General features: G+C 39.3%; 1 protein-coding gene across 1 annotated transcript in view; it reads right to left on the bottom strand.

The window, feature by feature from the left end:
* RTN4IP1 (reticulon 4 interacting protein 1) overlaps positions 1-27,855 on the bottom strand; it is a 349,792-nt gene that overhangs the window by 262,963 nt on the left and 58,974 nt on the right. The window contains exons 4-5 of the mRNA XM_044064928.1: positions 12,723-12,847; positions 12,552-12,600 (exon numbers count right to left, since the gene is read on the bottom strand). Of these exons, the coding sequence (XP_043920863.1) occupies positions 12,552-12,600; positions 12,723-12,847 (174 nt within the window). The remainder of the gene's footprint in view (positions 1-12,551; positions 12,601-12,722; positions 12,848-27,855) is intronic.

Here is a 27,855-nt window from a genome sequence, read left to right on the forward strand (position 1 = left end):
TGAATGGCTTATGTGTACCCTTGATGTATCCTCGCTTTATACCAGCATCCCTCATTGGGCGGGTATCAATGCCTTGGAATACTGGCTAAATAAAACCAATTTATACCCCCCAGGGATGAACACTTTATTGTTGTGTATGGCTGAACACATTTTAACTAAAAATGTTTTTTATTTCCAACAAAACTGCTATTGGCAACTACAGAATGGCTATGGGTGCATCCTTTGCACCCATTTATGCTGATCTTTTTATGGGCTACATGGAAGATATGATTTTATATGACCCTTTGCATAACATATATCTACCTGAGATTGATATATGGAGAAGATACCTGGACGACTGTTGGCTTATATGGAAAGGAGGTGAGGAATACCTCCAGGAATTTATTCAACATTTGAATGGGAACATCTGGGGTATCAATTCACTGTGGAATATAATAGGAGTGCAATCAGTTATTTGGATGTCAATTTAATTCGACAGGAGGATAACACTCTTAGAACGTCCGCACACAGAAAATTCTCACAATATAATACCCTTCTACATGCTGATAGTTTCCATCCGAAACATATTATTCGAACATACCGAAATCACAGTTTGTCGGATGAAAAGGATTTGTTCCTCAGTGGATGATCTTCAGAGTCATCAAATGGATCTAACCAAGAGATTTTTGTCCAGAGGTTATTCCACTCGTACTATTGAGTCAGCAGTCCAATTTAGTAATGCTAAATCCAGGGATTCTCTTCTCCAATACAATACTAAAACTCATAATGAGGAATCAGATATATGTAGATTTGTTACCACTTATGGCAGGAATAGTGCCAATTTAGTAAATATTATTAATACTCATTGGAATATATTGAATTCTCATCCATTGTTGGAAGATTATCTCGAGAACGATGTTATTTTTCCTATAGGAAAGGCAAAACTTTAGGGAATTTATTTTCACACTATAAAAAACCAGGGTCATGGATCACACTCCAACTCAAAGAACACTTACTGGAGATAAACTTTCAGGCATTTATCCATGTGGACATTGCAGTTTTGTAACTATATTTTCAAAACTACTTCTTTCACTAGTAGGAACACTGGACAAATATACGACATACAGTTTTTGGTAACTGCAGTTCAGACTGGATTATTTATCTTGCCACATGTACATGTCATGCATTTTATATTGGCCAAAGCGTCTAGACAGTTTCGTGTCAGGATCTCTGAACACCTTGGTGACATTAGAAACAGAAGATTAACTAATGCACTATATAGACATGTTATCAAACATCCCACTGCCAAATTTACATTCACCATCATTGATCATATCATAGGGAATCGATCTTTTAAAACAGGTTGGCATGATATCCTAAATACCAAAGAAAAAGGTGGATCATTAAACTTGGGGGCTTTTTCCCTCCTGGATTAAATGATGAATTATAATTTGTAATTAACCATCACTTGCATTACGTATATGTACTTATTTCTTATCAGGTTGCATTGCTTAGGTTTTTGCATTTCAGATCATTTTAGGATACTGTGGCTGGTATTCAACACCAGAATTCTTATAACCTGACTTTTGTTTCGGTTTATTTTTGGGCATTTACCCTTTATTGTATGTTTCTTATTAAGTTTGTTTATTATCATTGATATACCAGCATACTGTGTCTCTTTGGATTTTTCATTATAATCTGGAGATATGCATGCAACTCAGGCAAACTTTTTGTTTACTGAACTATGTATTTTTCAATTACTTTTGCCTTGATTGTATTTTTCAATTACTTTTGCCTTGTTTGCATTTTTGACATATCAGGAAGTGATGTCATATAGATGCCTTAAAGAACATTATATAAGATGATGACTAAGTGCTTTTTGCTGACTATACTACTGATGAAAGCCTTGCTGCTGAAACCGGTCTAGTTTCAGTTTTATTAAACTACTTTTGAACCTTCCTTGGTGCTGGCCTTTTTTCTGATTTTGGGTCTTAGAAAAATTTGCAAGAGAACAATCCTGTTAAATAAAAGAATGTCTTTGCAAGATAGACTATTCAGTCATTATCCAATGAATTTGATAATATAAGGGGGCTCCATCTAGGATGTTGCAATGTTTATCATGATTTTCAAAAACTGGAAAAGACTCCTTTGCAGGCATTACACCATCCCAAACTGGAATAGCTAAGGATCCAACAGTATATGCAAGGAAATACATTCACCTCTTGTTGCAACTTCTGGTTCATCTCAGCCACATACCTACATTTGGTGAATATCCTAGGAGCTGAAATGAGTCTAAACAGACAGGTGTCACAAAGATAAGGGCTTTTCTATGCTGTCCTACTCATCAGCTGTAGATTTTTATGAAATGCAAGTGTGTGGGACTGTTTGAATACTCAGCATTAGGGAATAGGGAAGGCCTCTGTAGGATATGCCAAGGAAAGGACGTGGGATGTGCAATTCCCACTGGGCCTCAGAAAGGATAAGTCCAAGGATTACAAACTGCACTAATGTACTAGCCATATGAGAGGTAACCCTGTTAGGCCCAATGACAGCAATGCCCTAATTAAAGAAAAGGAGTGTGGTTAAACTGCTAGGTAAAGATACGTCTCAAGTGGTGTTCAAAGTCTAAATAGGCAGATGGTGGAGGTCAGTACCATTCTCTGGGTTGATGAAACTGATCCAGAATGGGTAAGGCTGAAACTACAGAAACAAAGACCAATTTCTATGGCATCCTATGGTCCCTCTTCTTGATTCCAACAGTGTAAACCTGGCCATAGCAACTAAATCAACAGCTAACCTAGAGGCCAATGTCAACATGGTGGATCATGAAAGCTGAATGAAGATCTTGGATACATTAGCAATAGCCCTGATATGGGCCTCCATTAATGCTGACAAGATGGGCCTAAACCCTGGGCCCAAAAGCTCCCGCACCACAAGCAGTTATCAGTACTGAAAGCTACGATGTCAGTGTTGAGGGTACAACAGAGTGGTAAGCCTAAGATTGGAATCATTGCTGGTGCTTGCACTGTAATACCAGTGCCTGCAGGAAGTTCAGCTTCACTAGAACTGGTCTAGAATGGAAGGAGATGCGAAGCGATTGCAGCAAGGCTGACCCCATACAAGGAAGATCCCCTCCACTACTGACGGTTTCAGAGACCACTCGTAAGGCATCAGAATGGCCTGGCTCAATCTGTCTGCTAAAATGTTGGAGCACCCTGGAATGTGTGTTGCTATCAGAAACCGGCTGGTGGAAATCGCCCATTCCCACACTCTCATGGCCTCGTGACATAGGGGGTAGGATCTGGTTCCCCCTGCTTGTTGACATACCAGACAACTGACATGTTGTCTGATTGAATTGCAATCAATCAGAGAGGTAGGGCTATGTGAAAGGCTTCCAAAGTTAAAAGCACTGCCCTCTCCAGATCATTTATGTGCAACTTGGTCTCTGACTGGGACCATGTGCCTTGGACTGTCCTTCCCAAACAGTGCCCCCCAACCCGAGTTGGGAGGCATCCGTGGTCACTGTGGCTTGGACTGGAGATGACGCGAAGGGGCATCTTTTTGATATCTCCGGTGAACTTAACCACCAAAGAAGAGATGTCTTGTAGATGTGACTGATCTTGATCGGAAATTCCATGAGCAGGTCTAGCCAAGACCATTTAACAGCCAGAGTCCATAGAAGAACCCGCATGTGAAGGGAGAATAGATATGGAAGCAGCCATGGAGCCCAGAGCCTGGAAAACCTTGCTCGCCTTTGAAGACTTGGAGTTTGCTATCTGAGCTATGTGGCACCTGAGGTGTAGGATCCTGTCTGGAGTCAAGAATACATTCATCTGCAAAGTGTCTAGCCATGCCCCAATGAAGTCTAGAACTTGTACTAGTTGCAAATGGGATTTGTGAACACTGACTAACTCCCAGTAGATCTGCCAACTGAATGAAATAATCTTGGGCCAGACACAAGTGATGCTTGTTGTGCGCAGCGAAGAGCCAGTCGTCCAGGTATGGAAACACCTGAAGCCTCAGGTGAGCCGCTACAACTGCCATTACCTTGGTGAGCACCCTGGGGGCTGTGGTGAGACCAAAGGGTAGGGCTCTGAGCTGAAAATGACTGGCTCACAGCCAGAAGCTCAGAAATCTCCTGGAGCTTCTGTGTATTATGATGTGGTAGTAAGCATCCTGGCGGTCTAACAAGCACATCCAGTTGCACTCTCGGAGATGAGGTAGAATGGACTGTAAGGTGACCATCTGGAATTTCTGTCTGGCTACCGACAGGTTTAATGTTGACAGGTCTAGAATGGGCCCGAGGTCCCCCTTCTTTTTTGTCACCAAAAAGAACCTTGAGTAGACGCCTAATCTGGACTGATCGGGGGGGACCTGTTTGATGGCTCGTTTGAGAAGCAGCTTTGAAACCTCTAGAGCTGCGGCCTCCCTGTGAGCAGGTGGAACATCCGGGAGGTGTTTTGTAATATTTGGAGGAGCAACAAATGGGATAGAGTAACCTCTGGATATGATCTATAAAACCCAGCGATCTGTCATAATGGACTCCCATGCCGCTGGGTGTAAGGACAATCATCCCCCGACTGCCTCCAGAGTAAGACAGTCGGGCAACCCCTCAGGGCTGCTGACCGCATCTATCGGAAAAGGGTTCCGTAGACCCGAAATTCCTGGGACCCCCTCTACCTCTGGGTTGGAGTCGATCTTGTCCACCTCTGCCTCTGGGGGAATACTTGTCCTGAGTATCCCGGGAAAACTGAGATTTTCGGAACCATATCTTCTTCTGCCCTCTGATTCCCAGAGAAGGACCACTGAGGGTTAGAGAAGCGGACTCCAATGGCAGACAAAGTCTTCCCATCCTTTTTGCTCTGGACAAGTGTCACATACTATCTTCCCAAAAAGGGAAGAACAGTCATAGTGAGCATTGATAAACGGTGCCTTGAAAGGGTCCACAAACTGATAACCTGAGCTAGGCATGAAGATCAGAAAAAAATACCACTTACTATCCCTGAGCTCAGAGCAAAGGAGACCACGATGCACACTACTGGCACGACAAACGAGATCTGGGGGAAGATAGGAGATGGTAGGGCATTATGGGTAAGGGGAGGAGCTCGGAGCTTGGAGCAGATGCTAGAAAAAAGTTGCCGGCTCGGATCCGATACGGATCCATATACCCACAGGTTGCAGATAAAATGAAGTTAACTACTTCAGATCAATAGCTTTTTATCATAATGCCTAGTCTATCCACATTATCTTGGAATGTAAATGGCGTTACCAGTGTAGACAGAAAATAAAGTGTATTGAATTACATTAAGAAATGCAGTATGCAAATTGTGATACAACAGGAGACACTTGGAAAGAAACAAGGATACGAATTTGACAAAGAAAGGATGTCAGGATGGATATTCAGCACAGTATCAAGCACAAAGGACAAGAGCAGCAATACTGATTTCTAGAAGGGCTCCAGCCAATAATCACAGAAGACAATGTCATACCTGTGGTAGTAAGGGGCTACTGGCAAGGGAGGAGGATTACACTGGCATGTATTTATATTTCACCAAAAAAAACACTATTATGGAGCTTAAGAAACTTTTGGGAGAAATAATCAGCTTTCAGCAGGGAATATTACTTACAGGTGGGGATTAGGTCTTGAATTGCAGTAGTGCATATGGGGGCCTACAAGGGAAAAATATATCAAGAGGGTAGATTTCTGAAGAAATTTATGAAATTATTTGGTATACAAGACATGAATTTAGTAGTAGAAACTCAGGCAGAATTTACATATTCTACAAGGTACAATAGCTGGCCTAGACTGGATATAAATTATAAACCAAAACAACAAATATACAAATGGTAGCAGACAAACCAAACTGCAAAAACCATGAACTGAAGGAAAAACAAGGAAGCTAAGTGTAAACTCTATTTTTCGGCTTTTCGTCACATACAGAGCTTATGCTTAGCTTCCTTGTTTTTCCTTCAGTTCATGGTTTTTGCAGTTTGGATATAAATTATATTTTACAGGAGTCTGCACTTAATTGAAAGCTTTGACACATCCAATAACTATTTCAGATCTTACACTAATAAAATCTAAGAATAAAATGCAAGGTGATGAAGTAAAAATAAGACACTGACACTTTCCCACCTATCTGTTAAAAAGAGAGGCATTCAAGGAATGGATAGTAGAAATTATTTGAGAGTTATTAGGAAATATAGAAATTACTTCAGAATGGATAGCTACTTTGCTGGTATAAAATGAAAATGGTATTTAAAAACAATGAAGAAATAAGATATATTTCAGTTAATCAAAAAGTAATAGAAATTATTTAGAGGGGATGACAAAGATTAAAGTATTTCAAAATAAAAGAAATCTCACAGAACAAGAGGAGGAGTGACTGCAAAGTGCTAAAGAGAAAATAAGGGAAAACTTGGATATGTGCGAGTTTTGAAAGATTGTTAAGCAATTATTTTGATAAATCCACAGCACATCTTTTAGCACAATGACTTGGACAGCAAACAAGACAGGCATGTTGCCAGACTTGGAGAGCTAGTGACAAGAAAAATAACTAGAGATTATATACAGGAGTTAGAGATATTTCAGGAATGTTATGAAAATCTGCATAAAGCAGAGGAATGTGGAAACCAGGAAGGAGCACAAATGGAAATATTTAAGGAAGACTTAATTATGCCAAGGTTAGGGGAAGAAGGGACTCAAAAACTAATAGTGAAGACAGGAGGAGATGGTGATAAAAATGGTGATGTCTAATCAATCTGCAGGGAGGTAATCTAGGCATAGTAGCATTCCTGTCAAATCTTGGAAGTTAAGAGGGAAGAATGTGAAAGATCTGGAAGGAGTTCTTTAATTATTTTAAATTAAGGGGAAGCACCAGTGTCTTGGGAGAATGGTGCAGTGGCTGTATTACCCAAGGAGGGTAAAGACCTATCAGACCCAGTTTCATATAGAGCTATTTCAATTTTAAAACCAAGAATATAAAGTGTTTATGTCTATACTAGCTAAAAGAATGGCAAAGATGTTTCGAAAACTAATAGATATTGATCAGTGTGGTTTGGTAGAGGGAAGCAAACATTTGACAACATGAATAGAACAATAATGATTCAGAGGGCAACATAATGTAAAACACTGTTGTTGGTGGGTCTTGATGCAGAGAAGGCATTCGAAAGAGTAAGCCGGGATTTTATGGAGTAGGGCTATGTAAGTATTTGCATTCCATGATACAAACATAATAGGAATTTGGAGGATATATGAAGGATTGGAGGCATGAATTAAAGTGTGAGGGTTCCTCTTCAAAAAGTTACAGTTAAACACAGGAACCAGGTAGGGATACCTTTTTCCCCAATTTGCTTAATTGTTTGATCAATGGTGTTAATTATTTAAGAGCATTATATATAAGGTGTGGTGTGCTGAATTTTTTTTACTCCATTGAAGGCATTGACGTGCCGACGCACTAGAGAAAGTGAATAAACCTTTAATCTTTTGGACACTGATTTGGTCATATTTTCATTTTATTTGCTCTTGTGTGTTATTGGGTACCCTTTTTCCCCCTTTGTTATCTGCTCTATATTCAGAACCACTGCCAATGAAAATAAGGGACTCCTCAAGGATATAATTGGTAGGGTGATCAGATTTTTTTTTTTTTTACTTCAATCCAAAAGGACACTTTGCTGTTGTGGAACACTGAGATAGTTTCAAGTTTTTTTCAGAATATAAAGTTAAGATAAAACAAATGCTATAGCTGTAAGTTATATGTATGCACACATGAATTGGTTTAGTAATGCTCATTTTATGGGGGAACCCATAAGATGAAGTTTTAAAGAGTGTGGATTAGAAAGGCTTCAGTCACAGCAGAGGAGGATACATGGGAAGAGACTAAATAAAAAATACAAAACCTGAGAAATGAAAGCTCTGGTTTATGGATATGGATGGTATGATGCAAGCACTGAAAATGTTTTTAGACCCTTTAGTTTATATACAGGTCAGGCATTCAGGCATATTTTTTTATAAGCCAGTACTGAAGCTGTGGACAGTAATAAAGAATTTCTTCTTGGAGGTAAAGGCTAGTGTTAACTTCTCAAAGGCTATCAAGGGCCTCTGGCTAACCAAGTTCACAGATGACTGTAAATTGGGAGGCATCATGGATCACCCCCTCCCACTGTGATGCAAACATCTTACAAGGGGGTCTAACACAGACAAATGACTGGTGCCAAAATTCATGGATTAAAACTCAATGCCAAGTAAAACATTACACTGCCTTCTGGGAAAACTGTCACTCAGGCTAATTACTCCATCAATAAGATACCCCTAAGAGTTGGCAAAGTAGTCAGTGATCTGGGAATATTGGTAGACAGTAATTTGGTCTTTAACCAACATGTGGCCAAGATAGCAATAAAATGATTCTATGTCTCCCAACTTATAAGCAAGGGCATACCATCTAGGTCCAAGAAGTCATAGTGCCACTTTATTTGGCCCATCAATTATAATGGCCCCTTCAGCATGTACTTGACTAGACATATGCAACAACTGCAATGCCCACAAAGGTTCCTTACCAGGAAAATACAGGGTATAAAAACACTGTCCTATACGGATTGTCTTAAAGTCCTTTAAGCCCCATCTCTATACTCTTGTTTCCTTACAGGTTACTGAGAGGGATATATGCCTGGCACACAAGGCATCCTTGGATCTGGCTCTGTTGGACCGTTTGCACATCTACAAAATGAACAGCATCAGAACCACTACATCCATGGATTAAAATTTTTGCTTGAGACATAAATAAGACATGATGGCAAGACAGATATATGTCTCAGAGGATCCCCATGCTCTGGAACAGACTCCCTGTCCATGTGAAGCAGAGTCCAACCCTAACCCTATTCAAGCATAACCTTGGCCAATAGATGGGAAATGGGAAATTCACCAGGTCTATCCCCATGTCTCTGATAGAGGTAGACAGTAATGCCCAAACTAACATATCCCTTCCACCCTACCCCACATAATCTGTATAAACTTCCTGACATAACACCTCTTAGTAAACACCCATGATCCATATGGGCACAATTGGGTTGGCTTGCATGACTAGGCTTATAAAGGCCCTGGTGGTGGTCAATGTGGTATATACCTACAAATTAATCTGGCAGGGGAGCATGGAGTAGTTAAGTGGGAGAAGTTGATCCTCCCAAAAGAACAAGATGGTTTAGGATTACCTGATTCAAAGGGATACTTTACAGCTATACAGTTAAGGAAAGGGAAAAGGATGATGATGAAGGAGGAGGAGGCCATGGGCGAGTTCATGAAATAAGGAGAGAGTGGGATTTTGGATGCAGACCCTTAAACAGAATAACAACCATATAGAATATTATATTCATAAAGCTGCAGAAATTATTCTATGAACTAAACCAACGCTGGAATAGGGACGACTGCATGAAGGGGCACAGAAAATAGGCAAGAAGCGGCTGGGATCTACTGGAGAAAACTGGCAAAGGCACCAAGATATTGGGTGCAAATAACTTGGGAAGGAAAGGTTAAGAGAGTGGGATGAGACCAAGATGTTTGGACAGCAGGTTACAGACTGCTTCCTCTACCAGGGATTGATAGAGTATAGGCAAACAGAAAGGGATAGGGGGTTCTTAAGTGAAAGGTCTGCTGTTAGAGGTTTTAGTCAAATTTAGAATGGAAGCTGCTGTTAAAAAAGAGATAAGTAGGGCATATGAAATATTGTATGATAACTAAGAATCAGACAGAGGTTAGAAAACATTGGAAAGAGACAGACTGGAAAATCAATTTATAAGGGAACAATGGAAGGACATATGGGCAACTCCCAAGTAAGCAAAGTCCAGAAGGTTTAGGATTTTTGCTAGAAAGTATTTGCATAGGTATTTTTAAACTCCAAGCACACTTCAAAGAATTTTTTCTTGTGGCAGATGGCAAACAATGGAGGTGTGATGGAGAAGACGGAACTGGGAACATGTTTTTTGGGAGTGTAATGAGTTGGCAAATTATAAAAATTCCCTATGGAGTACTATTCAGAAATATTGGGGAGAGCAAATGGTTGTAACTAAGGAAATTATTCTTTACATCCTGGACACTGGATATGAATTGCCTAGAAATAGCAAGTCCTTATTAACTAATTCCATTGGGCACCAAAAAAAGCAATTACTAGAAAAAGGAAATCAAAGCCTAAATCTACTGTAGTTAAAGTACTGAATGTTGTAAAAGAGAAAAAATGGAAACAGGATCTTCAGAAAAGGGAAGGAGCAAATTTCCTAGAAATAAACATTGTAGGAGCAATACATGCAGGCTAATGTTCAAGAGGAGAGAGGTTTAAGGGAAGGCAGGAAATGAGCGATTTCTGTAATACTGGACTGCATGGCTATTTTTATAAAGGAAAAAAAAAATACATGTATGTAAATGAAAAAAAATGTTAATTTGGCTTGTGTTCTTTTCTATTAATGTGTGTATGCCTGCATCTTAAGTGGTCATTTAATAAAGGTGTTTAAAAATGTAAAATTGGAAGTATTGTGCAAATTAAATACGGATATTTTCTACTTGTGGATGAAACAGCACAATCATAGGCACGCTTTCTGAACAGAAGTTTAAACATTATGAGACAAATGGGCCCAGACCCAGTGGCATACAATGTCAATAAAAAATTAGTTTTTCTGACAAAAAAGTTACAGGATTTTTATTTCTTGTGACTGAAAATAAGAAAAGAAAAATAAAAAGAAACAGCTTTTACTTGCATACAGACCTCTAATATTCTATTGAAATGTGCTCAACAGAACATCAGTATGGGGCCATCTTTCTCTGAATAACTTCAAAGGGCTGCAAAACAGAACTGGAGAGTTTGAGATGAATGATACTTGTTGAGAAAGTGGAGGATTCCAAGGAGCTTAGGAAAGTTGGATCTGACTTGACACATTAATACCTGTGACATTAGTCCCAAAGGCTGCTGATCATCATAAGAACAGGAGAAGCAGACTTCACACCCTAACTTTCCTTCCCCTTTTCTATTCAGAATCCAGCGCCACGCTCTTAGCTTTTGCCCTTTTGAAAAACTAGCAGAGTCTTTGCTCTCCTGTACTCCACCCTCCATTCTCTACACTAACACTGATGCCAGCATTAATGCACAGCAACCCTGGTACTTACCACATAGCCAACCAACATTCATATGATTACTTTGTCTGCTTTGTTTATCAAACTTATAATCTTCAGAATTTCAAAGTGCGCCTTATAGAATTACATAAAAAATTGTTAGTAAATGCTCCATTTGAATTTAAAGAACTACAGTTTTTAAAAACATACTCCCACCTCACAATTTTCAAAAGTGTACACATGCAAAACTCTTTACTCGCTGTACTTTCAAAATAAGCAGTCCAGTCATTCATTACTAACAAGTTATTTACTGATTGATTGACTGGATAGTCTGACTGGACAAACAGATGCCCCTTTCCAGTGGAGGCCTAGGGAGAAAAGCTCCATAGTAGTTACAAGTTATATAACACACAGGCATTTAAAACAATATGTTACAGAAACACAACAACATTCAAAGAAGTTTATAAAGTATGTATAGTAGTTCAGTAGCTAAAAATGATTTACAAGACTGATATTTGGACATACGACATGCATGAGACATGTTAGGAGTTGTAGCAGTTACAGCTGACAAGCAGAGTTAGGTGTAAGGCTGATCATGGGGGGGGGCTACAGTAGAGAAAAGGACATAAATGAATTTGACTAACATTTTGAGTTGTAAGACGTTAGAGGCAGAGTTAGGGCAAGGACTTAGGCAGGCTTGGAGCATGAGTATGGCCATGTATCAGATATTGCTTTAGCAAATCTTTGAATGGTTTAGCACCTTCAGTTTGTCTAAGACTTTGGGGGTATATAGTCCCAAATTTCTGTGGTACAGGAGGAATACAATGCATGTCCAGTGGAGGTTTTGGACTTGCTTACTGTCAGTAACAGCTTATCGATAGACAAAGTTTACCCAAACCCCTATTTTTACTATTCTCTCCCTTACTCCAAGATTGAAAAAATGTTCTGTAACATGGGAAGTCCTCCTTGGATATTACGCTTCGGAGCAATAATGTATAACAATGTACTTTCTGCACTACATAATTTAACAGGCAGTACTGTTTGGGGTCCATACTATATTCTGACAAGTTAATAAAGCATAATAAACATTGGTCAGGGGGAACGATCCATACTTCCAAGCTGCAGACATAATGTGCTCCAAGGCTGAGCAAGGGTAAAGCCCCCTTCAGGAGAAGAGGGCAAGAGTTATTTGCCCCCCACACAAACAGCAAATAAAAATATTTTATGCCAATTGTAGTGCAAAACTTGAGTAGCAGGGTTTCAGTTAGGTAGTATTAGAACATCACACTCCATATGTCGGTTGTTTTATGGTACTAGATGACAGTATTACATTTGGAACACACTTGAATGTAAAATTTCCACTCAGTTAGGCTATTACTTAGGCTACCTGAATGACAAAATGAAAACAAATGCAGGATTTACAATAAATGGCACCAGACTGTACATTAATACCATTACATGCAACAAAAATGTTTACCTGGATTGCAACAGTTCCAACACCGCCAGAAGCACCAATGATCAAAATCCTGCAACAATTAATGGAGTTGCTAATTTAATGAGTAGTTCATAACAGTAAAGTGAGTCATTCTGATTTTAAAAAACAAACCTTGCTTTACATAATGCCTTCACTCAAAATTAACAGACTCACCTTTTCCCTTTGCAGTTGTCTTTATTCAGACCCCCTGTGGTCATTAGTGCAGACCATGCAGTCAGTGTTACATACGGTAAAGCAGCAGCTTGTAAGTGGCTGAGGCTCTTTGGTTTGTGAGACAGCTGTATCAGAGGGGGAAAATAATCCAAGAAAGAAAGCATCAGCTGGCATTGGTTCTACTTAGTTTAGAAGGAACAAAGCTCATACCACAATAAGCAACAGTAGCTGCAGCCATACTACATACATTTTACATAAATTATAGACAAATGTATAAGTGCATGCAAATATGTAGAGATTATATGTGCAGTGCATTGCCCCAGCGAAGTGAGATATACCTCTCAACCTCTCAGAGCAAGAAATCTGGACAAAGACGTAAAGAATGGGAGGACAAAGGGCCAAAAATAGGGACACTTTAAATACTGCTGTAACAAACTTAGAAATTTGATAGAACAGGTTTTGTATTAGCATGTATTTTCTGAAGGGTATTATGTCTGAAACTCAAATGTCAATGGTTTGCCAGAAAACTACACTTTTATGAGAAACAGACCAAAAATATGAGGCAAAAATCTGGACATGCTGTGAAAATCTGTACAGCTGAGAGGTATGAAGTGAGATGACTTTCTTGAAAGGGTCTCTCAAATTTATCACACAAATTCCTGGTTTATTAATGCTCGATGCAAAATAACCAAACACACTGTTGACCTAGGTTTCGTCCACTTAAGACTTCATCAGAACAATTGTTTTGTTTGTTCTGATGAAGTCTTGATTAAGTGGACGAAACTTAGGTCAGCAGTATGTTTGGTTATTTTGCATCGAGCATTAATAAACCAGGAATTCATGTGATGATCTTGTTGCTTTTATAATTTGGTTCGTAGCTCTCCAGCTGCCTTTTACTGTTTGTGAGTTGGAACTGGTTACTATTTTTTTATCTCTCAAATTAATCACAAGATATGTATTCATTTTCCTATTTCCTTTTTAATCCAATACTAGCTGATAGGGGAGATGGAGCCTATAGCACAACTCAGTGGGCACAAAACACAGAAGTTCATCCTGAATGAAGCACCAATGAATAGTAACACATGTACACATGAAAACTGCATGGCATGCACATACACACAAATTACAGACTGTTCTCCTTCAAAACATCTACAACCCATAACATCTAAAATCTATAACATCTAAAATGCGCATCATAACACCAAACACTACGAATCACATGAAAATAACATCCCCTCCACATATGTCGTCACCAAACTAACAAACACACTTTTTACTACGTTTCTGCAGGGGGGCAAGCCCTCCTGCACCCCCCACTCAAATTAAATATGCCAACTCAGAGACTGCACTGCAGTGGGAAAAAGTTAATTTCCTAACCCCACTGTATCACGATCACCATAAAAAATGTACACATAATGTCTACATCACTTACCTATATGGCCTAAAAAACACAAAGAGTGGCAAAATAAACACTATATAAATACTATAAATTTCTACACTACATAACTATAGAAATAAAAACGACATCTCATAGTGATGCTACAAGCTTAAAAGTTTAAATTATAACATTTACACGTTTGATGATGCACTATTAACATATTATATATTTTCGATATTATGAAATTTGATATTATGGGTTTTAGATGTTTTGGGTTTTAGTTGTTATGGTCTCGATGTTTTGATTTTGCATGTTATGGGTTTTAGATGTTTTGAAGGGGAACCATTACAGACACACCACTTCACCTACTTTGGGAAGTGAAAGGAAGTCAGACCAGACAGCGAAAACCTACATGGACACAGGGAGGATGTGCATACTCTAAAAACATGGAACTGCAAACAGGAATCAAACTGAAGAACCTAGTACTGCAACTCTGTGGCAGCGACCTAACCACTGTACCACTGACTAACCACTTGAAAGCCACTGCTTAGAAATGTGTTTCTTTATTATTCTTGACTGATCAGGTTAGCCATTTCTGGACAAAACCCATTTGCTGGGAGGGCTCACGAAAAAAGCTCCATAAAGCCTAAACAGAAATCCCATATGCTAAAACAGAGGAGAGGAGAGAACATGCAAAGGGCAAAAACAATCAATGAAATACAATATATATCAGAGTAGAATATACAACTGTTGTAAACTATACACAGGATGAATATTAATGTAAATACTACGGTTAATTTGTTTTTTTCAAAAAGTAATTTGACAAAGACAAATATTTCTAGAGAAGTTGTTTTCAGCAATATACATTATATAACAGTTTAATACAATCACTTTTATGCAAGTATCAGCTCCAGACCGGGTATACAAATAAATGTTATATTGTAAAAGTTATTGAAATATCCCTAGCCTAACACATTTACAGAAAATAATCAGAAGTTAAGCAGCAAGGGTAAAGGCAATAGATGATAGCGGCTAAGATTTCAAGAGAAATAATCTGAGAGGTCAGGAAAACAATAAAGGATCTAGCCATGCAACTGCTTTTTAGTAGAGAGATGACTGTGATGCTAAAGCAAGAGAAACCTCACTTAAGAAATTTGAAGCAATACTACAGAACTGAGTAGTATATGAGGAAACAAATAAAACAGAACTCTGAAAGCTTGCAACTGACTCAAATTTAAGAGGGCTACAATGAAAGGTCTAGGGTGTGTATACTGAATTCTGCTTCAAAACTGATACCAGGTCACTGAAAAAAAGACATTAGACAAAACTTAGGGGAAGTACAGTAGCTACCTTTACTGATATTTTTAAGACTTTTTTTTAAGCAAGAACATTAATGCAACAAAGGGATATAATTATCTTACACCCATGTGTGTGTGTGTGTGTGTGTGTGTGTGTGTGTGTGTGTGTGTGTGTGTGTGTGTGTGTGTGTGTGAATGAAGCATGTAGTTTTACAGATGGCATTTTTTTTTTTTGCCGAGTCTCTTAAATCAGTTAACTGTACCTCTGATTTTAATGTGCTTTGTTAGGAAGCAACAACTGATTTAATGGAAAGTTTAAATGCAGAGGGACTGACTGTGCTCCAACTTTTCCCCTCTCTCCTCTACCTTCCTTCAGGAAATACCATCAAATATAACCCCCCCTACTATCGCTAGGGAACAGGTCCTCATTGCTCTAAGACCAAGAACAATGCATCAGTGGGCCCAGACAATATCCCACAATGCCTTCTAAATAGCATGAAACATGACCTATCAGGGCTTCTGGAATTACTATTTAACTGTAGCCTCCAAACAGGCTTCGTGCCTCATGAACAGAGAATGGCAACAGCCATCCGTCTGCATGAAGGTGGCCCATTTACAGACCCATAAGTCTCATAGGTTCATAGATTAGTACTAGGCCAACTACCCTTGTGGGGCATTTTAAGCCTAGCCAATTAACCCATGTGAGAATCCAATGCTGCACCTTGTGTCTGTAAGGCAAATATCTTGACCATTATGCCAAACTCCCTCCCTAGTCTCACTAGTCTTATATGTAAAGCCATGGGAAAAATTATCATGGAGATGATCAATAAAGATATAGTAAACCTCCAGACACTGGCCCCAACCCAGTTTTCAAGTGCAGATCCATGCCTACTCAACCTGGTGGACTTGTTTGAGAAGGTAACCAAAGCAATGGATGAGAGAAAAATGGTTCACACTGCCTACCCTGACCTGGCCAAGGCATCTGACACAATACCCACTCAGGCATTGTTGACAAACTCAAGAGGTTAGGTGTGTCACCTGGTGGATAGCCAGCTGGCTCACAGACAGGACCCAGGAAGTTAGAATTGGGGAGTCCACCTCTACAAAGACATCAGTCAGAAGTGAAGTCCCTCAGGGATCAGTCCTTGGACCGATCCATTTTGGTATTTACTTCTCAGAAGTAAAGGCCAATGTCAGTGGTCTCTAGCTGACCACATTTCCATATGACTGCAAATTAGGAGCAGTCACTGAATCCCAAACTGACAAATGTTCTCCAGGAGGGCCTGACACAGACAACTGGTGTCGGAGCCATGGACTAAAACTAAATGCCAAGAAATGCATAATAGTATCCTTTGGGAAGTCATCCACCCCTGTTAACTATCATATTGACACCCCTTAGAGTTGACCCAGTAGTCAGGGACTTAGAGACACACATAGATAATAATCTAGCCTTTGACCATCACATGTTTACAGTAGTGAGGAAATCATCCTATGTTGTACAACTTATAAACAAAGGTATGGCATCTAGGTCCAAGGAAGTCACTGTTCCTCTGTATTTGGCATTCATTAAACCTATCACTGAGTACAATGCCCCCTTTGGTATGTACTTAATCAGGCATATCCAACAAATGGAATGTTCACAGAGGTTCCTCACTAAAAGAATACAGGATATAAGCAAAAGGTCTTACACAGACCACCTCAAGGCCCTATCCCTACCCTGTAGTCTGTCTCCTACAGGCATTTGAGGGGAGGTCTATGCCTAGCATACAGGGCATTGTCAGACCAGACTCTGATGGACCTTCTGCATATCCACAAAACAAACTGCACCAGAATTACCCAATCTAAAGACTTAAATCTTGCCTGTGATATAAACAGGACCTGCTTTAGAGACAGGTATGTATCCCAGAGACTATCCCATCTATGGAACAGGCTTCCTATCCATGTGAAGCAGAGCTCCTCCCTAACCCAATCAAGTGCAACTTGGACAATTGGATGGGGAAACTGAAATTCATCCCCGTCTTGATACCTATGTCTAGTGGACACGGGCAACCTGTAAATGGGTCATCTACCAGGACCCTGCTTACACTTATCAAGGGTATCAGAACTTGTCAGAGATTTGGGATGCATGGCTAGGCTTAAAAAGGATGTTGTGGTCATTAGCCTAGTAAACACCTATGAACCTATATGTTGAAATGTTTTACCAATGCTGCATGACATGCAAATCACATAGTCTTACTGGGATTGGAAAGAGCTTTCAATGCAGGTGTTTTTTCCTTTCTCTTCTATTCTGCACCCGAGGAATTTGTAGGGGACATTATTCCATTTGGTAGCTGCAGTGACAGTAGTGAGTCTCCTTGAGTACAGTAATGTTCATATATTGTTCTCTTTCCTTCATTTCTGTACACCATGCTTGCAATACCAGTCTCAAAAGCTGCATCTGTTCCTCACTTATTTTTCTTTTAATATTCACATGTTTTTTCTAATTTCACATGAACCTTCTGCTTTTACTTTTATTTCATATTTTATCTCCTCTGTTATAAATTTAGCTTCCACTTTTTCTTTCTTCTGCGCTCTCACACTTAACCCCTGCAGTCGTTTCATGTCCTTCCCACATATACTTTCTTTAAATGTTACCACACTCCTGTTTTTCTTCAGGCATCATATTCTCTTACTTCATCATATACACCATTCTTTCAGCATCCATCTTGTCAACAACAGATTTTTCTTCTAATCCCCCCTTTCCTGTAAAGTCCTGCATATTCAACCCTTCATTTTTCCGATATATTTTTCTTGTCTGTAAAGTTCTGTTTTATCTTAGGACAGTAATAAAAAGAACCCTACTCATCTACTACACCCCCTCTTTCCCATTTTCTCTCTACACCTCCAAAACATATACTTACTTTTAATTTCACTTTGCAAGTTCCCATCAACTATCCCAATTCTTAAAGCCTCATTTCTAAAGTATCGCAAAGTTTCTCGAAGTGCCCTAGCAGCTCGTTTTCCATGGATCTTTCATCTGTTCTCAGTAAACGTTTCCCTGCATTTGTCATAGGTTAATATCATCCAAATACACTACCCTGTGATCTACAAATTCTACCATCTTACTCCATTCCACACATCACAAAACAGCACAAAGAATCTATTTTAATTGTGATTACTTCTGTTTTACATGTATTTCCTTCTTGCCTCACTATTTGTAAATCAACTCTTTTCATTATACCTAACATTATAACCCTACTCCGTCTCCTTTCTTTCTATTTGTACTGTTCAAAACGATTTAAATCTCCTGCACAAATCAGTAACAGATTTCTAATGACATACTTATGTAAAAAAACTAAATACTTCTACTTTTTAATTATACTCTGTTGGTACACAAGTTGTACATATGCAGGCATATTTCCTTTTTCTGGGCATGTTTTAACAATTATTCACAATAAAGCCATCTTCTCTTTTAATCGACACATTCTTCTGGTTCAACTGACTAATACCATTCCTCCCCACAATGATTATTTTCCCTTTCCTGAATGTTTAGGTATCTTGCATCCTACAAAAAGCCATATTAAGCTTTGTTTTAACCAATAAAAATAATGCACACCTTCTGCTGTAACTCTAAGCTGTTCATATTAAAAATTAAGACATTGATATGCTTTATTTCCTCAAATTCATTTTTGTTAATGTTATTTTTTATTTCCTTTTTCTATCATTTACTTAATCCACCACCTATAGTTTTCCAGTCGGTACTTCTATCTCTTCTGTAAACCCTGGTGGTACAGAAAAGTTATTTTGCATATGTGCTGCTTAGTCATTTTGTCTTTCTATTTAGTCTTGAACATTTATTGCCAAGGTACCCAGCATTCTCTTTTAGTACCTCATTTTCATATTTTTTTTTTAATTGCATTACTGCTCCTATTCCCTCCCCTTTCATTTCCTATGCACACTTTTTTCTGCCTACTTCATTTGCCCTTGGACAATCCGTTCACAAGTGTCCCTTTATGTCACATTTCCTGTATTCTGCTTCAGTTGTTAATTGAATTCTCTTTCCCCGCTTATGTTGCATCTTCCTTTCAAATGGGCCTTTAATGTTGTATACTTCACAAAAGGCAGCACCCTTCAGTTGATCTCCAATATATAATTCTTTGATATTATGTAATAATTTAGCTTCCACAGTAGTACTTGAAACAACTCATTGCAATAGCCAGCCTTAGATGAACTTATGTTCTTCCCTTGCTGCCTACTATCCCTCTTGTAGATCACCCAGTGTCCCCTAAGTAACTTCCCCTGCATCCTGGGCTAGTCACACCATTCAGTTTACTTTTTTCTTCCTTTTCTCACTGATCATTTATTTTCCTGCATTCATTCATTCATTCATTTGACAAATCCTAACTAGGCAAGACTGCACTCTGGTAACTTAGAAGAAATAGCTGCATTAATCCAGTGATCTGGGGATCGCCAGGGCCCCCAGAAGCCGTGGGAGATTCTAGATACTTTAATGTGCATTTTATTTATTTTATTTTACACTTGTTTACTGGGAATGTCTGGCTGGGCCAAAGGCCCATTTTCAGTGGAGGCCCGGGGAGTAAAGCTCCAAGCTAACAGAATTAACAAATTTTAGAAAAAGTTAGAAAAATTTTAACAAGTTATTTTTTTTTTAACAGTGAGATCACTAACAAACATTACTGCAATCAAAAGTTTGATACTAAGAAACATATTGGCAAACATTTTTGTGAAAAAAAAGATTAAACAATAAAGTACAATAAAACCTGGTGTACAAAAATCAAGAATGCTCGTTTTACAAGTGACATCACTAACACATACTTTTGCAATCAATAGTGTGTTACCTAAGAAACATATTCGCAAACACTTGTGTGTGAAAAAAGAGTAGACAATTGAGGACATACCGTATTTCCTTGAAAATAAGACCGGGTCTTATACTCTTTCCCCCGCCAAAATACGCATTAGGGCTTATTAACAGGGGATGCCTTATTTACCCACACCATCCAACAATCTACCTTTATTCATTTATTCATGTACACAAACCGACATTTATTCATGTACACAAACCGACATTTATTCATGTACACAAACCGACATTTATTCATGTACACAAACCGACATTTATTCATGTACACAAACCGACATTTATTCATGTACACAAACCGACATTTATTTCGTACTTTTCTGTTATTGGACCACAGTTCTAATTTCACTAAAACAGTTGTGTGAGAATTCTACATAAACAGTGCACCAAACATTTCAACTTCAGAATATCTGCACCTTGGCTTTCACAGTTATTCAGATACAGTCATGTCATCTTCTTCTGGGACATTGTCATAAGTGTCCATCCCCCGAATTTTGACCTGAATTTCTTGTGACTCCATTTCCTGTACAACCATTGGCCCAAATCTGTCATGCCTAGCAATAGAGCTCTCCTTAAATGAGCACTGCTTGTCCAAGTAGCCTGCTTGTAGTGCATTGGCAACACATCTGTTAGTGATTTTATCCCATGACTTTTTCACCCAAGTCACGACCTCTTGCAGGCTAGGCTAAACAAAGTTTCCATGCTGATTTCTCTCCATTCTATTTTCAATGTAGTCATTGAGTTTCATGCGCAAATGGTCCTTGAATGGCTTGTTTATTGCAATATCAAGAGTCTGGAGATAGGCAGTCATTCCTGCAGGAATCATTATTTGATCTATTCTTCTCTGTGCAAGGAATTTCTTCACTTCTTTAGCGCGGTGAGTGCTGACTGAATCCCAGACTAGCAGACCTCTTTTGCCAGCTCGCAAAACAAGTGGCAGCATTACATCGACCCACTTCCTTACAGCTGCTTGTGTGCACCAGCCTTTTTCAGTTTCAAGAATGTAAATTCCTGAAACACATTCAGTCTTATTTTTCTTGCCCTTACTAATGATTACAGGTGGGATTTTCTTTCCATCTAGACGAATTGCCAAAATACAGGTAACACATGCACTCTCGTAACCAGTGGAGAGAATGTAGATTGACGAGGCACCCCTCTGATCAATTGTTGTTTGAGATCCTTGGCCCATAAACACTGCAGTTTCATCTATAGCAATCATGTTGGAGAGTTGATATTTAGAAAAGTCAATACCATCAACAAAGGACTTGAACGCAAGTGCACGTTTAATAACTTCAGTATCTTCTAGCTTGAACAGTGTTGTTGATCTTTTTAGAGACAGTTCATATCGGTGAAGGAAGCCATCCAGTCAATGTTGTGATGCTTTGAATTCTTCTGGGGATATTTCTAACTGTGGTGCCATTACAAAGGCAAAGGCTTGGATATCAGCCCTGCGCACAACCAAAGCCTTTGCTCTCCTGTTAGCAATCCACTCACAGATGAGGTCTTCCAACTCAGGAAATAATTGTTGCCGGCCTGATCCACACTTGCACTTCTTAGCATTTCCCTCGATGGCCTGTTGACTGAGGTTATGTATGCTGCATGCCATATTCGGACCATTCGGAAATCTAACTTCTTCCCTTTGCAGAAAGCCATCAGATCCATCAGATTATTTCCCCGGGAGTCTGCCATAATTCCTTTCTTGTACACGACAGAATAGCTCTTTCTTTTTGCACTCAACTTGTCTGGGGGAGGGGGTAATTTGGAGACTTACGAGACCGGAGTGGCAACACAAAATGACTCTGTTTACAAAGAGAAGGCACACCCACAACCATGCACCATCACGTGCTTTACGCACGTTGTCTGTACGTTGATCGATCAAAACACGCCTGCCAGAGTTTATGGGCCAAGGATCTCAACCGTTAAGTGCGACTGATGGTTAGGGTTACAGTAAGAATTGTGGAGGACTCCCAGGCAAAGAATCTTACGACTTTCTGCAAAGAGAAGAAGTTGGGTGTCCGAATGGTCTGAAAATGGTGAGCAGAGTACGATAACCTCAATCAACGGGTGCCAATAATATTATTTTATAATTCAACACGTCCATCATGAGTTGTTGACAAGCTTAACTGGGGCTTATTTTTGGGGTAGGGTTTATATCATGACCACCCTGAAAAACCATGCTAGGCCTTATTCTCTGGTTAGGAATTATTTACAAAGAAATACGGTAAAACTTGGTATACAAGAATCAAAAATTCTTGTTTTGAAAGTCAGTTATATAACATTACTAGAATTTGAGAGGAACTAGTGTCATGAGATATAGTAGTAGAGACCGAGTGAAATAGGATTTGAGAGAAATGGTAGTAAGAAATGGATAGAAGGTGGTTTCATGGTAAAATGTACAGGACTGAAACTGAATAGACTACATAGAAGTTTTTTTTTGCAATCAAGTGTGGAATTAGAGACATTATCAGCCTGGTTTGGTACAAGAGCAGAGCCAGCTGTTGGTGTACCATCAGGAGATAGCTGAAGCTGGAAATGTTGGTAGAATTGAGCATTGTTTGTGATAAGGAATTCCATGGCTTAGATACTTAGTTAGAGAATACAGAATCCCCTGTTGGAGGACCTTAGAGATCTAGGGCAGGAATAGGATTGAATTAGTGCAGGGCAGTTGTTAGGGTGGTGAAGAATGGAATGAGTAAAAGTTAGCTGGTTCTAGGTAAGAAGATTTGGAAGTTCAGCCATTTTAGGTGGTGCAGGGCAAAGCAATGGTGTGATCTGTATGGGAGGTTACAGGTAAATCTTGCTATTTTATTATAACAGGATTCAGATTTATTTAAATTGTTTTTTCTAAGGCTTGTGAAAAGTGGGGGATGTGTATAGTAGGGTGGAAAGAAGGCGAGTTCTGTATATGGCTTTTCTAGTAGTGTCAGTTAAGGTAGAGTTTGATTCTAAAGAGGGAGCCTAGCTTGATGTATACCTCCTTCATAGCAATTGCCAGGTGCTTGTCAAATACAAGGTTATTAACTATGGTCACCCCTAGGAGCTTGGTTTGTGCCACTAGTTCGATAATAGCATTATTGGAGGAAGAGATGATGAATGGGGGGGGGGGGTCAAGTAGTTTATTACTGGTAAAAAGGATAAGCTTGGTCTTGTTGGGATTAAGAATGAGTTACGAGTTAGAAATGTAGTTTTCAATGTCATGGAAGGCAAGTTGAGTTTAAAGTGCAGCTAAGGAGTGGGCTGAACATAAGGGTGGAGTCGTCTACGTATTGTATGATGGTAGTGTTTTAAGTAGCAGACAAGTTTATTTGTGAAAATAGAGAAAGTAGTGGTCTGAACATGGATCCTTGAGGTACACTGACAGACAGGTAACTGAAGAGATAGTTGGTTATGTCATTTTACAGCCTGTTACTGGTCTGATAAATAGTTTTAAAACCAAGAGAGTGGAATGGGATAGGTTTAGGGATGCTAACTAATTCAGAAGTTTCTGATGGGAGACTGTGTCGAAGGCTTTAGACATATCCAGGAAGACAGAGGAAACTTGTAGGCCGGAGTTTCTAAGTTGGTTAACAGAACTAGTAAAACAAGAGCAGTGGTGGTGCTGTGCTTTGGTCTAAAACTATGCTGTGATGATGAAATAATGTTAATGTTTAGCAGGTACTGGAGTAATTGTGCGTGTGCATTTTTCCTAAGATTTTTGCACAGAGGGAGAGAATAGCTATTGGCCTATAGAGTTCTGTTGAAGTACTGCCTTTATGTAGAGGGATGACATTCAAGATTTTCCATAGTTCAGGGATGTATAGTTCATTGATGGATTGGTAGATTAGAACAGATATTGGAAAACAGATGACATTGGAAAGCTATTCTGAGGAATTCATTTAGAAGCTGGTCTTACAGCAAGTGAGGAGGGTTTAAGTTTTGACAGTAGCTTCCTAATGGTACTAGTTTTTATAGGTTTCAAGGAGAAGGAATTGAGGTGGTCTTTGGTATATGTGGGTATGAAAAGGGGGTTGTTACTTTTGTTATGAACCAGGGACAGGATGGGAGTTGATAAAGAATTGAACTGGGAGGACAGATCATCAGTGGGGTTGATGGTAGTAGGGTCAGGAGTTGCTTTCTGGCCTGGTTTAAGCAGATTGTTAATGTACTGCCAGAACTTGTGGGGATTATTCTGGAGCTTATTTTCTATAGTTGTGTAGTATTTTTTTTTGTCTTGTCTAATTTGTTTTTTGGCTAGGTTACACAGTTGCCGATAGCTGAGCAAAGTTGTTTCATTTTTAGTATCCTGATAGTGGAACCGGGTTTTACCTCTTAGTTTAAGAAGCTTCTTGGTCTCTTTGGTTAGCTATGGTATGTGTTTGGATTTAGTGCAGTTTCTTCTGAGTGGGGCTAGTTCATTTAGTATACGGAGGAATATGTCACTGAATTATTCTACACCCTGATTGAGGTGGAGGTGCTTTAGAGGGGACCAGTCACATTTGTGTAATAAGGAATTACAGACGTCTGGTAAGAAATTACTTTTGTTACGTATACATCTGTAGACTTTTTTTTTTTTTTTTTTTTTTTTTTTTAAGTGGGCAGATTATTGTCAGATAAGGTTGGTGGGTCTGATCACTTAGGTTGTCTGGAAGACAACCACACTGGTAGCAGAGGGAAGGTTTATTTGTTAGGATCCAGTCCAGTATTGATTGTTTAATGCTGTGCTTGTCAACCCTGGTAGGAGATTGTATTATTTGGTAGAAGCTGTGGAGGTTGATAAAGTTATTAGGGTTGTTGGAGGTGAAGGAGGCCCAGTCAACGTTAGAGTCCCCCATAATTATGGTTTCCTGATTGTATGTAGAGGCAACACAGCAGAGGAAGTCTTCAGTGGTGGATGGGCTGTTTCCATGGGGTACGCAAGTTCCTATTAGAATAATATTTTTATTGTGGTTGATTTTAAGGTAGGTGGCAAGGATTTCCAAATTGTCGGGGTCTGGGTAGTTTGTTAGACGTTTCAGGATGAGGTCATCTTTGTACATGATTGCAGTTCTACCACCTCATTTATGAATTATGTCAAGCTTATAGAAATTTACCCATGGGTTAGCCTCCCCATGTCTTGTATGTGAGGTTTTAGCCAGGTTTCTGTTATTGTAACTATGTCTGGAGAATACTGGGAGAGGGCTGCATAAAATTCAGGGGTTTTGTTGAACATGCTTCCTAAATTAATATTTAGGATAAGGAGGTCTGTGTTATTATGTCTGAAAATGTTTAAGGTAGTAGGGCGGGGTATTTATTGTGTAATGGTAGGGCCTGGATTGGGGTGTATGTCACCACTTAGTTTAATTTCAGCTACACTGATTAGGTACAGGTGGTTGTCTGATGAGGAGTTTGATGTATTTGTGTGAAAAGTAGTACTATTTGTTTGTATATAATTTGAGAAGAGTTTAGTAGTGGAGTTATATAGGTGTGGAATGACTTTATATGCGGTTGGTGGGAGAGTGTAGGAAGGTTCCATGTTGCTGGTGATACTATGTGAGATCGTAAGCTGTGGTAAGTAAGATATATAGCAGAGTACGAGAAAAGCATTGAGCTTGAGATAGTGTTTCTTATTGGGTTACCTAGGGGAATAAGGTAGAAGAGTAGGGTATAGTAATGGACTGTAGTAGGGGAGGAGTGAAATATGACTTGTTGGGGTGGGGTTTGATGCAGTGATTGGGTGATTTGAAAATGGGTGTGTTTTGATGTTAAGTATAAATATAGATGTAGTGGGCATGGGTGGAAATTGGGATGGGATGGATGAGCAGAGTGAGCCCAAGTGGAGCGAGGGTGAACAGAGCAAGAGGGGCCAGGACAAGGAAAGGTGAGCAGAGAGAAAAAAAACTCAAGCACTTTTCTTAATAAATTTGTAAAATCCTAAGTTTCAAGCTGGGCTGTTAGAGAGCCCTGTGGATGCAGTAGACTGTTGCATGCAGGAGACTGTTGCATGCAAGTAGTGTCTATTAGATGAGATACAAGAGTTGCCAAGCTATAACAGCAGTGAGTTTCAAGGTGGTATCACTTCTGAAAAAACGGGCAGTAACTCTGTATTATATTGTTACTGGGGGGGTGGAAGAATAAAAAATATCCTAGGGTCAGGTCTTACAGTGAAACAGTGAATGAAAGTGCAAGGGTGGGTGGGGGGGCAGAAATATGGCTGCCAATGGAGGGAGTGTCCCCTGCAGGAAGTTAAATTTGAAAAAAGCAACATGCAATTACCTATGTTGTGAATCATTTTTAAGTATGAATGTAGTCCAGAGCTCTTTTTGTTGCAAGTAGAAGCCACAGAGGTAGTTAATTCAGTGTGTCAGAGACAAATGATGGTGCAAGGAGTCAGTACCAGAAGTATGCTATCGTATGTGCAGTGGCATCATAAGCAGCCAAACAGTGCAATTTCTATACTTATTAGGCAAAGCAGTACCTAAAAACAGTCAAATATGTTGTGGAAAACTACACTCAATTATGGGTCAATAATAGAAGTTAAGGGTGATAAGCTAATGGCAATGAGTTTTGTTTTTAAATAAATAACTTGCTCATCCAATGATGGCCTGAAAAAATCATGATTAAGGAAAGAAAAAATTCAGTCTCGACTCTTTCTCGCTGCACGCGTTTCACATACATTAACTGACCAGGATTGCACTTTAACAGTGGAGAAAATAAGTAAATTAAGTTGTGACTTTTATGGCCACTAGTCCACAAGTAGTCTTGAGTTTCTAGAAGCTCCGCCATGCCTTTTCTGACCCTTTTGATCCACTGATGGCCTGAAACAAAAACCATGACTAGGGAAACACTGTAATAATTGGAGGAAATATATGCATTCAGTTGTGGGTCTACAGCCTGCTAGGCTACTAGAATCGGGGGGGGGGGGGTGTCTAGACAGTGTAGAGATTTCCAACCTTCTGATCCAATGACAAACTGAACAAAAAATCATAAGTAAAGCAATTCAATATTTTTTTTCCAAGAAAGAAAAGTTGTGTCCAAGACATAATGCTTGAAAGCTGACAAAATAGTAGTTCTTAAACTGAGATAAATCAAATCTTAAAAAGTACCTGCATACCTAAACCCTCAAAGGATGGTCACCTTCTGTGTATCCTCAGGTGCAAGCCTGGGGTGAAGTGATGACAGAAAAGCTCACAGTCATACTTCACGTTGCTGCTGTCATATATTTATACAGCAAGCCTACTCCACTCTAGCCCCTAAAACACGAAGACAACCACAGTCTTTACCCCTCTGATAAATCTGAAAAAAAAAAATTCACAAACGGTATGCCTCCTTGTTTTCCCCCAAAAGACCGCCACCCACATACACCCATCTGTTTTCGTCTGGTAGTTAGCGCAGAGGAGCAAAAGCTCTGACCTGTTAAATTAGCAGTTTCCTGTGTCAAGGATAGTGGGTTTGATTCTATCAACATTCTTTCACCTAATGAGTAAATATGAGCAAGTTACTTAACCAGACAGTTCTTTGGGGCAACTGGTAAGTTGGGCTAGGCTGCATAAGGGTTAGCTGGATTGTATGCCTAGTAACTATCTACGAGCCTATTATTGTGAGGAAAATGAAAAAATGATCACAGTAGTGCTTCCAATTTGT

This window comes from Protopterus annectens, chromosome 1.part0 (assembly GCF_019279795.1).
Source record: "Protopterus annectens isolate FY-2018-M chromosome 1.part0, PAN1.0, whole genome shotgun sequence".
NCBI classification, from domain to species: Eukaryota; Metazoa; Chordata; order Ceratodontiformes; family Protopteridae; genus Protopterus; species Protopterus annectens.